Here is a 12851-nt window from a genome sequence, read left to right on the forward strand (position 1 = left end):
ATTGGCGTCCCCTGAATCTCTTACGAATTTGTCGCTTTCTGCGAACCAAAGTTTTATACATAATGTTGAATAATACAGAGCGTCGTATCTTCGGGGTTGGCCTTTTTTCGGCACAAACAAACTGCTTATGTGGCGGAGGCGCCCCACACTCCTCCACTTCGCCACACTCTGATTCTTCCATTCGGCTTTTTGCTTTTCAGCACTCTACTCTCGTTAATGGTATTTTAGTTGTGCCGATAAGCTCGTAATTTTCTTTGGTGCTGTTGACCCTCTTTGGAATGGCTTTCCGCTGTCACACCGACAAACTAAGAAATCCCGACTCGCCGATAAGTGCATTCTGCATTCATTGATTTCGCTTCCGCGAGACCTTTGTCCCTTACGCCTTCGTTGACTTTGTTGCAGTGGAAGAAGATATAGTTGCCGATGGCGCATCATCGAACACGTTCAACACCCTTGTTGCCCGTATTTTCCAGTTGAGCCGTTCTGCCAATATTTCGATTCTGCCGTTCGCAGTTTGTCCCTAACCGAGCGAAATTTGGGGATGTTTTGGTGCAGTCTTTATTAAAAATTAACACCACCTAATTCGTGTTTCTGATGCTGTATTCAACGTCTGAAGTGGATTTCGCTCATGTGACATGTAAATGAACAACTTAGTGGCGCTCTTGTGATTTGTGACTCCGTGTATGTAACACCGCTCCCCTATTTTAACGATCTAAATTTATAATACGACACCGCTTCAAACATTGACGGTTACGGTGTTATGTGACAATTGTAAATTATACACCGAAAGGTGTTCTCTAATCAAGAACTGCGACACGAGAACCAACTATCCTTTTACCCAATTTAGTTACGCGACCCAAGACGTATAGTCGTCCGAGAATCCCGCCGTTATAATGCACTTCAACTCCCAATAATGAGAGGTTTCTTATTTAACACCTCCCATTTAGAAAACGACCCCTTAAGCCAACACAGATTATAAAACCATGACCTATGGACGGACTTAAGAAAACCACCAATTAGGGGAAAAAACATGTTTTTGTGTTTTTTTGTAAAAGCTATTTAACCTTTTAACGGTAGGGCTTAGGATTCTTGGACAGCCATACATACCAAATTATGAACAACAATATGAATACATATAAGTTATAAATTCAAGTTTTGCGGTATATTTGCAAAATAAACTAGGCAAAAAGGAATAGGGAATTCCACACTTTTTTTTGGAAAGCAAAATAATTGCCCCAATCCTTTCACGTATTCTTAAACACAAGATACATTTAAAATGTTACAGGTCTTTGAAACATTACATTTAATGTGTATATTAATACAGGGTGTTTGGTATTTAAGGTAACAAACTTTTCTGAGATGCACAGCTAGGTTAAATGAACAACTTTTCTTAGTGACAATTTTTTCAATTAGCTTTTTTTATTATGCTGAACTAAACTGACTAAACTCTGTTTCCACTGTTTGAGAGCCACTGTTCGTAAGGAAAATGCCTTAGCTGCCGCCTTTATAATTTTATTTTTCACTTTAATATAATTGCATGATAACTCCTAGGATACGAAATACGTAAACATGTCCATAACAACCGGGGAATAATACAGGGCGTAATAAGAATAAGCGGGCGTAATGAATTCATAACGCCCTCATCAATTCAAAATTGTAAAGATGCCATTTTTTTTTTTAAGAAAACGTATAGTGAAAAATAAAATCTTGTATGCACCACGGCGTCACCGAATGATTACGCCCATCGAACGATATCCATCTCTCGGGCTAAAGCCCTCGAGCTGGATTCATCGTTCTCCGGGCGTAATCATCGTTGTAACGCCCTTGGTGCATAAATAGCTATAAAAATCCGGTGGATCTCACACAGTAGTTGAAAAAATGATTACTAGAAAATTATAACACATACTAAAAAAAGTTACTAGAATAAAAGTTTTATTTTGTCTATTTCTTTACACAGGAGAAGTTTGTTACCTTATACTCCAAACACCCTGTATACTTCTAACACATTTCATTACAAATTTTAAACTGTATTTATCAACAATTCAAAAAAGGAAAAATTCCTTATTGATTTTTGCCTAGTTTAATTCATTTTTGGAGATATCTTTATGTTTAAAATTTCAGTAATAATTTATTATTACTTCAAATCTACGAATAATTCTAAAGGGAACTTGTTTTATAGATCCAACTGCAACAGTTACTTGAATAATGAGCCAACAATTCTAAAGGAACTGCTGCTGAATCCTATTTGGTAGAGACAAATACGAAATATGTATACTAATGATGATAAACTCTATTCGGCGATAGATTTGACGTTTTTAAATTCTAGTTCCAAAACATAACGCACTGAAAAATACTAAACGCACCATATTAATTATTTTCAGTTGTTCAGTATACTATTGGTAGCCCTGCAGAACCGCTCCTGCCTACGCATACCTTGTTTACTTAGTATGTACATACATAGATTGACAAATGCCTATCTGAAGAAAAGTGTTTGTTCGATACCTCCCTAGAAAGTGAGTCTCTATCCATAGTTACCAGTGGGTAAAAGTTTCTCTTTCGCTCATCGTTTTTCGATCACCGTCTTTCACTCACTGGTTTTCATTCACTCGTAAATTTTTCTAAATCTTTCTGATAACGTAATTTTTATTTTTTAGGCAACATTTAACTTTTCATCATCCATTTTCACAATTTCCACATCGTGCACACAACCACTTTATTGACGTTACAGAACTTTGTTCATTTTGTATTTTATTTTTTACATAGCAACATATCCATCCAAAAATGTGATTTGTTTTTATTTAAAATTTTGAATACAAAGCTACAGACTCAATTTCTAAGGAGGTATCGAACAAAACCAAATACAGCACCCGAGAGTAAGGCCGTTTCCGTTCAAGCGAATTACGTGTTCGACCAATTCGCGTGAACGAAAGCTTTGCGTTCCTCACTCCTACTGTAAATAACTATTCTACTTATATGGTAAGTAAGATATAGTAAGTGCAATGTTAGTGCTAGGTGATAATTATCTACCAATACCCAAAGCTGCATCATTTTTGTTGCACCTGCAAACGTGACATCTACCGTTGAGCCGAGTGTACAAGGCCTCTATCTACATACACGAATCCGCTGCAAATTCACATAGTGTACGTGTATGTATACACGTATAATAAAAAATGTTTCCTTTGTAGATAAACAATTTAATTTGCTGCATTTCAAGCCATTTTTGTAAATATTTATAAACAGAAGTTTATCATACACAACAAAAAATGTTATTTTTGCTTAATATACTTTCTTAAATGGCTTATAACACGCATGATTACAGTTAGATAGGAAAATCCTCAAACATTGTATTTCGTTAGTAAATTTGTGATTCAGGTTTCAGAGAATGTAGTATTTTGAAAATTAAACAAAGGGACAAAAATGCAGAGTTATCATAAATGTTTCTAGCATCGTGTTTGGCTGTGATTTAAATGTATATTTGCAGATTTGCTCATCGCTGTAATCACACTTTTCAAAGTGTAAATTACGTGTTCTGAGCTAATTTAGGCGGCGAAAAAGTTTTCTCAAGATCACCTCGTACAAAACATTAATTCTTGTTTGTAATATTTTAAAATTATTTCAATTCATTACCTAGAAGCCTCTTCTTTTTGGACAATCAATTAATATCAAGTTTTCTAAAAGCGTATATTATGTAGGGTGAGTGGCAAATCTCTACAGCATACGACGGTGTTAAAAACATTTATAATAACACTGCGTTTTCGACGTATTTCGACGATGCAAAATTATTAATAATTTTTGAATTAGCACTCGAAACAGTTTCAACTATCATTTTATCAAAAGTTTACATTTTCGGTATCTCTAACGTAATACCTAAAAAACATTGTTTTTTTCGTGTTTCAGCTGAGTAAAAATAATTTTTTCTTCAAACGTCCGTAAATTATGACATTATCCTGCTGCATTGATAATGGTAAAGTGTCACTTCATTGTCATGGCATCTAATGAGCTGACGAGCGGCAGATAAAGTTATTATCTCCGCTGAGAGCGGCAGATAAAGTTATTATCTCCACTGAAAGCGGCAGATAAAGTTATTATCTCCGCTGAGGGCGTCCGTGAAGTTATTATCTCCGCTGATGAGCGGCAGTAAAGTAAACTAGCTAAATCATTTGAAATTCCTACCTGGTTTCTTAACATGTCTTAAATAATTTATTATGAAGGTTTGAAGAAAAAATAGTATATGTTATTCGGAGCAAAAATGGTTTTATGTGCTTTGGCTGGTTTGTCTGCCTCACTGCGTCCGGCAGCCAATCTACCAGCCGCAGCACATAAAACTTCATTTTTGCTCCTCATAACATAATATACTATTATCCAGTTCATTTTCGTTTAAAATATTAATGCTAATATGATAATATGTGTAATAAATAATTTAACGAATATGACGAAATTTCTACAACTGTACGTTTTTTTCCTCATGTTTGCATTGTACAGATATGTATAAAGTTTTGTATAAATACGAACCGCAAGCGTTACAGATTTACTTTTCGGCCTTTCTGTTGATCTATTAATGTATTAAATTTCTCCCCGACAGAGGGGATGGTGAGTGAGCATTAAAAACATTCCATTTCTAATTTAAATAATGGAGCATTGAACATGACGACCGTTTCGAACCTTCTCGCAACGAAACAAATAAAAAAGGTGTGCTTACGCTTTTGTTAACTACATTTTGCAACGAATTTTCTGAATCAGAACTGGAGTTGAGCGCACTTTTATTGCACCTCGTTCACACGGTGCGAATACACGAAAAACAAATTAAAACCGGCAACTGACTCAAGACAGATGTCCAAGTTGAGTCACTTTCCAGCTACGTTTATGGCGAAACCACGACATAGATGAAAAAAATTACATCGCACCTCTTGATTTTGAAAGGCTGCACTAATCCTCGACCGACTGGAAACAACCTTTCAAACTTACGTTATTGATCTCACCGATGCTGGCTGATACGTATATGGCATAATAACAATACGAAAGCAGACATAAACATTTATGAAGCCATTTATATTTTATATATGTATCTGAAATAAGTTGTGAGTAATCCAGGTCATAACCATTTTGAAAAATTACATTTGAGGCACCTCACACGTAAAACGAAGATTTTACGCCGTCGTAATGTCTGAACTCGTTTATTTTATTGGTCTAGTCGTGCAACAAACAACTAAAAAAAATGTAATCACACAAAGTTCGATACAGTTTAATATTCATACATGCACCAGACTGAACAATAGAGAACAACGCGACTCGTACATAGTCGTTTATGAAATTTTGTGTGCAAGCATAACGGCCCTACTCCAGTAAAATACAATTTTGCGTCGAGGAAACAGAACATGCATCAGTTGCATAAAATATTTCATATTTATAAAATGGGTCTCTCCGCCCCACGGTCCTAATTCCTTGCAGTCGGAGACCCATAAAATCAACTTTATGGTAGAGTCCATGGAAATGTTAGTTTAAAACACCTTCAGGGTGAGTGGAGATCAAGATGAACTGTTTTCGCAATTACTGCGAATTATAAAGGGTGCTTTATCAAAATTAGATCAAACAGAATTTGAATCGCAAAATTAACTCGAACGCCAAACCTCATCGGATCGTCTAAATAATTCAAGTTGAGTAATCATTTCAAGAAGGAATAAATAAAATGAACGTAAAGAAATCTCGGTGATCGCCTAACAAATAAAACCGCAAACAATTTTTCAACATCATCCGACCAGACATGGCTGGTTTACGAAGTAAGTAAACTTTCGGTTTTCGCCGAATAATGAAGATAACAACCGGCAAAGTTTCCAAAGCCATAAAATTGAAACGCATCAGGACAATTTCATCTTATTGTTACGGAACTTTTAAAGAACGCTTACGGAGTATTGTCAAAAATATTTTGATTGTAGCTCTTATCTGATCAATTATATTTAACTCAGTTAGTTCGACGGCTGCGGCAAAATTGTTTTTCCTCCATTTAGCCTTGCCAAATCTAATAAAAAGAAGCGAACTGCATTTACATTTATTAGCATCAAAACGGTCCCCGCGAGTATAGACCGTCTTCAAATTGATTATTTGTGTGGGCGATCGCTCCCACTCAATACTGACACGGAATCGGTGGGATCTGTTCAACAGCAAATCGCCAAAAATGCAAATTTTAACATTCAAGTATCTAACAACGACATTAATTTCAATGTAAATCGATACCTGCCGAAAGGACTGCGCTCCGAAAGAAAGGGTTCGTGGCGCAAAAGCTCAAAAGCACAGAAGCAATTTCGGCTGAAAGATTGACCTTAGAGAACGCGTACGTCAAGATCATGACAAGCTTTGACACGTGGAAAATGGAGGAGAAAAGTCGTTGCATTGTTTTGTCAAGAAATGCTCTTCAAACGGTGCGATTAATCAGAAATGATTTGCATGTTTGCGGTATTGCTGCAGGTGTCTCTCGTTGTTTGGTAAAATCCTTTAATCCCGACGTTGCTGTCATCAACAGCGTAAACTTGGCTGCATTGTGGAAATGCACAGAATTGAATAAGACGATTACGCGATGCGGTATGTTGAATCGGATAATCTAAATGTTCAGAGTTCGGACAAATCCGTTCAGCTTCTCGTGGTGCACCCACACGTACTCTCATTATTCGCGAAAGAGCTTCAACAGGATCCGACAAATGCAACAATTATCCGGATCAAAAGCAAATAACGGTCTTGTTTAGTTGATGAATGTTGTGGCGTTGCGGCGCGTGACAGTTGACGCACTATTTACAGTGTCACCACACTAACAATCAAATTCCACTAAATAGAGTTGGCAACGCTGTCAGTGCTGTCACCCCAACTGATGAAACTTCATCATCGACACGGTCCAACAACACCTTCTTTTTATTTTTACGATTGTCCGTGTTCGGATAACTGTCAATAAAAATGGTATTTGTCAATGTTCGTCGCAGAAAGTGCACGTCAACGCGAACTCATTCCTCATTCCGGTCTCGTGGAGAGTCGCCGAGTCATTCGAAAGATTCCTGGCGATGTGACTTCTTCGGAATTCCACCGGTGTCGATTATTTCCCTATTAGCAAAAGTGCGCCTCGAGTAATTCGCGAATATGGAAATGCACGAGCGGAAAATTCGCACGTTCATTAAAACCGTAAAACACGGCGAGCCACCTGCTTCAAAGACATTCCCAACCAAAGCAACTCCCCAACGGGAGCGTCGGGGGGCAGTAAATTTTACCACCGAAAAACACCGGACGAGGTGGTATTAAAAGTTTTTACGGCGGTTAACTAATGAGTGCATTAACAAACCCAAAAAATAGCGATCGTAAATATAACGGGGGCTTTAAATATTAAGCGGGTTCTTCTCGGGAAGAACTGGATTTTTGCCATCGGTGTGGTCGTGTGGGGTGCAGCAATTCGCAATCAATACAAAGGCCAGTATTGAATTACGACAAACGCGATTCGATGCCCAAGTTGGTCCACAAAATCGGACTGAAATTCCAGTTTTCATTTAATTTGAAATTTGCACGTTTATTATTATTGCAAACTAACGACTCCTATAAAACTTGTTATTGGCACTAGCACCAACATTTCGCTTTTATCGTTATTGTTGGTTCTGAGCTGCGAGCCCGACGTCCATCGTTTTCCCCAATAATAAAAACCATTTTTTGATTGCTTCTCTTAAACCTGTGTCACTTCCGCCACGAAATTTCCACGAACGAGAACATAGAACTACTAAAAATGCTTACCTCTATACTAAAATATCCTCTATCAACATAATCACCAAGAAAAAGGTACTTTGTACTAGCGGGTGGTCCCCCTACTTCAAATAATTTCATAAGGTCATAAAATTGACCGTGTATATCTCCACATACTGAAACAAAGAGAAAACACGTTAGTAAACAGTCAACAACGACAAAAAGAAATTGTTTTGTGCGAGCTTTTATTGAGCTTCCACCTTTATCGCGCCAACCCTTGCAACTGGGAAATATCAAAGGTGGGTACGGCTTTTTGTGTGATCACTGATTGGACTCCTCATCAATATTCAAAGTGCAAACGAAAATATGGATCAAAAGAGTGCTTTGTGGGGCAGGGCGCAAAACAAACTTTTACCACAGATGAGAGTATGGCTGAAGGGTTGTGAATTGTGGGAGGCAAAAAATACAAAGCTCGGAGCTTTTAAAGCAAATAAATATTAAACACGTCGACTCGCATTACACAAGAAATATGAGACTTGCTCCGGAGCAGACGTCGTTCGCGGAAAAAAAGAACTGGAAGAGCTTCGCGTTCGGAGTCATCGAAGCGGTGGTTCCCCGGGGGTCGAACCACGGAGGGAACGGGTCACTTATTGGGTGCGTCATCTCGATCGGTCGGAACCTCCGTTACAATGGTCCCAGTTTGCAGTTTGTTTTTATACTTCACGCCAACAGACTACATCCAAAATTAGCGAGGCGATGGCTTATATTAGCTTCTGACTAACGAAGTCACATGAACTCCGTGGAACAAGGACTTCTGAATAATTCCGTCGATCTGGGAGCCCCCCGAACAAAAATAAATTAGAGATACAAAAAAAATATATAGTCAAGAAACCGTTCCCATTAGGCGATAATCGGCCTCGCATATCGTGCATAAAATTATATCACGAGTTATTCCGTGATTAAAAGCAATTTAATTTTAAAATTTTCCGGAAATAATCAACATAGATTTTAATCATTGTAGAAGTAGCTCTCATGCTCGCTGCTTTACAGTGAACGGTGTTTTACACAATAACAGCAATTACATTCCGGTTGTGTGGCGTAAAGATGAAAAAAAAGGAGGAAGTTCTTGGTGGAGAGCACAAAGGGGAGTCCTGTTAGGCGTTTTGTTCTAAATTTGCCAAGCACGTTTAGTTGTTGATCAAAGGAACGGCCGTTTCGAAATCGTTACGACGAGGAAGTAGACGCTATAAATTTTCAAATTTTTAATTTTCACGGCAAAAGAAACGACCTGTTATATCGTTTAATCGGACTGATTTAGCGGGGCACGCTTCCTTCTTCAAAGGAAAACTAAGTGCTTTCCAATTTTAACGAGAAATGGGGGATTTGTGGTTTATTTGTTTTTCGTGCGATCCGACAATTACAACAAATGCAACGAACGTGTTCAACGAGTGGAACAGGTGGGTACCACCATTACGAAATACAATTAATCTGAAGACATCTTAATAACCGAAAGATAAAAATTAATAGGTTTGTAGATTTCAAACTGCTGGTGTGTAATACATATATAAGAATTTTTTAAAATCCTTCTATTTATATGTAAGTACTACAGAGTGATCAACAAGAAAACAAATCAAGAATGCAACCTCATCTTTTGTTTTATTGAAACGTCTGTCTTAGCTTAATCCTACAATCGTATACTTGCTATACAGTCGTTTTATTGGTTGCCTACCTCTCGAAAAATCTGTTACTAATTAATTAATGCTTTGTCTTCAATGGTAAAACTTATTTTGCATTTATTCTGGGATAATTGTTGCTTGCTTTTGTTCAAGGTTAACATCAACATCGATGCGTTGACGTTTCTTTGATATTTCACCGAAAAATCTGCTTACCAGTGGCGTCGTCTTTGACAATAAAGCTGGTAAATTACCCATTCTAACTAATGTAAAATGTTGCTCTTGTTGATTTTATAAATTTTCTCCATTATCAGATAATAATAATAAAATGGACAATTATAATCCAACGTCTAAAATTCGTGAGGTTAAAGTAGCGTTTGAGACCACACATTGTCTACGCCCATGCACTGAACGCTTACTTGCATAGAATTCCGCTACGACATTGCCGATGATTTGCAACGCCTGTTCTGATTTGTTTTCTTTTTAATCACTTTGTATACCTACATACTTATAGAAGATGAAAATTTAATTTTGTAGCCACTATAGTCGAGATCGTCAATTACCATAACATTTTCCACTCGAACTACGCTTCAATTTTGCCTAATTAGTAGGTAGCGTCCTGCTATTATCTACTTTATCCGTTGGAAGTGTAACGAGATATTAAAATAGATTAAATACTATTTACATAAAACGCCAGTTATATAAAAACCATATTATTAACTTTAATTATAGACCAGCTTGCGAACCGTCTGTAGTTTACCCATTTTGCTCTACATCAGGAATGCATACATAAAATGTTTAAAATAAGCACCAACTTCTCTGGGAAATGGTGCTGGACTTCTTACGAGTTGCATAAAACGGGAAAATGTATTTTCCACCGTATGCGATATGTGCATGTGGTAAATTATTACATAAGCATGGCGATTGTAACACGTAACCTCACAAAATAAAATGACATTTGACCGACACGTGACCGAATAAATAATCTAACTCAACGGAATTTCGAAGTCCGCTGTATTTAATCGCCCGAATGACGAATTTTTTAGTCCCTTTAATCCTTCTATGCGTCAACAAATACGCGTACACATTGTTTATAATTAATAAAAAAGAAACAATTGAGAGAATAGTATAATATCCTAATCTACTTTTTGTGATTTATTGGAAGAACGACTCAACTCTAATCCATTTCGAATCGCAAAGTACATATCTGATTAATCTTTATTTTATTGTGACTACTGAGCCTTTAACGGTTTACTCCTCGCACAGGGTTATTATAAACATGTTTCTAAGATCGTCGTTAGCTGTGATTTATATGTACACGTACAGAGTTGCCGCCTCTTCGAGATTTGTAAATTTGACATTTAACAGGTCGTAGTTGTCATTTTGCAGTATGTATTCACTGTTTACCATTTTTTTAAATCGTAAATTACGGTGTTTTGAATTAAAACAGCAGAAGGGTCGTTTTCAAAACCTCGTACAGAAGATTACTCGTAGTTGTGATTTGCAACCAATTCTTTCCTTTAAATTATACAGGATTATTCACGTAAGATGACGAGCCTGACCAGGTAAAAATGCAACCCAAAAGACAATTCACAAAGCAGTCTCGATCCCTATTACATTATCCGTCATTATCACAATGCGCATAAAACATAGACAGCTTTTAACGTCAGCCTAATGAATGTCAAGTTCTGACAGAAAAATACCTCTCTCAGCAAAATATTATTTAATAACAATAATAAGCAATTAAAATTACAAAAGTAATGGGTAAGTAGAATCATATCGGTTCTGTCATCGTTCGAAAACCTTTTCAAATACTAAATATGAACGAAAAATGCAACGGCAGATATACCTTTCAAATTAATAGAATACCTACTTGGGTTCCCGTATTATCCAGAAGCCCCTTGTTCGTAGGCAACCAATTAATCATACCTACTTTTTTTTTAATAGTGAAGGTACACTAAGTGCTGTAGGGGGCAAATTTCCACAGCAGACATCTAGTGTGTCTAATAATAATAATAACCTTGTATATTGCACTATAATTCTCAAAAGCTGGAAATAAAAGCCTATTTAAATGCCATCACACGAAGGTTCTAAAATAAGACAATTTGATATAAATTCTGTGGCGTTATCGTGTACACAGATCTAGTCTGGAAATGTTGAAATGGCGTTTTCTAATTACCTCGCCGTTATTGATTTTATTTTAATGTGTTTTAAATTGGGCAGAGTATTACTTATTTACCTTGTACGGAATGAAAAGCCTCAACATTTCTAAAGTGCTATTGTGATTCAATAAACTTTATTAAGTAGTCAAGTTGTGCTAATTGTCCGCTAATAAAAAAAAACAAAACTGATTGCATTATAAAGAACCAATAATTCTATCAATACACTCTAAAAGGTTTTGTTCTTCATGGTTCAAGCTACGCCGCACGTTTTTAGAAATTTTATTTTCGACAGCCACCCTTCATTTTTTTCTTATTGATCATACTGTACAGGGTGTTATTCACGAGAGGGGTTCTGAATTTTTATTTTGTCGCAACCAACAATACCAATGGCAGTAATTACTAAATCAAATTTGTTATTTCTTTTACATTAGAAATCAAAGTCAGTTGGATAGATTTTATCAGAAATGTCAGATTGGCAGATAACCTGAATTTAATCAAAATTCAACAAATAAATTAACGAATTAAGCAATGTAAAAGGTGTTCGAAGTGTCTACCATCGGCTTGTAAACGTCCGCAGCGGCGACAGAATTCTTTCCACACTCTCCATAAATGAGGAGCATGTCAGTCTTCGTCGTTATTGTAAAAACAAATTTTTTGAATTGACAAAGATTTTTTGCTTTAACGTCAAAGAGACAGGACTAAGAGCCATCGTGTATAATATGTAATGTAAAAGGTGTTTTTTTAAATTTGGCGTCGAAGTAGGCGTTGGAGAGTCGATTGAGAGCGCACCACTCGTGTAAAAGCGTAAGATTTAAACAGCTGATCCGTGATCCGTAACCTGTATAGTGCGTTCACAATCGACTGTTCAACGCCTACTTCGACGCCAAATTAAAAAAAAACACCCGTTATTATAATGTGTATAATGGGTTGCGGCAAAAGGAAATTCAGAAATACCTCTCTCATGAATAACCCTGTATATTTTTACATCATCACTAGAACGGATATTTTATGACCTGAAATTTCTGAAATGGTCAAATCAAAGACCGTTGAACTCTCTGGGATATGGAATTCTGGCCAAATTTCAAAAATATAAAAATACGTGAATAACATTTCAATTTAAATACATAATAATGAGTCACTTTTAATTAACTGCAAGGTTTATAAAATTAGATTGTTGATCTAAACACAACATTTTGATCCTCGGGATCCTTATTTTTCCAGAATATACTTTACATATTTACGTTTTAAAAAAATTTCACGAATTTAATAAAAAAAAAACTTGTGATAATTGGTACACTGGAAATCT

The 12851-nt window shown here is 36.5% G+C and overlaps 1 protein-coding gene across 9 annotated transcripts in view; it reads right to left on the reverse strand.

Annotated features, from left to right (window-relative positions):
• LOC138128267 (serine/threonine-protein phosphatase 2B catalytic subunit 2-like) overlaps window positions 1-12851 on the reverse strand; it is a 144613-nt gene that overhangs the window by 48511 nt on the left and 83251 nt on the right. For all 9 annotated transcript variants that reach the window (XM_069044468.1, XM_069044457.1, XM_069044487.1 and 6 more), the window contains one exon: window positions 7762-7886. In XM_069044468.1, coding sequence (XP_068900569.1) covers window positions 7762-7886 — 125 coding nt within the window. The remainder of the gene's footprint in view (window positions 1-7761; window positions 7887-12851) is intronic.

The sequence above is a fragment of the Tenebrio molitor genome, chromosome 1 (assembly GCF_963966145.1).
Source record: "Tenebrio molitor chromosome 1, icTenMoli1.1, whole genome shotgun sequence".
Classification (NCBI taxonomy): domain Eukaryota; kingdom Metazoa; phylum Arthropoda; class Insecta; order Coleoptera; family Tenebrionidae; genus Tenebrio; species Tenebrio molitor.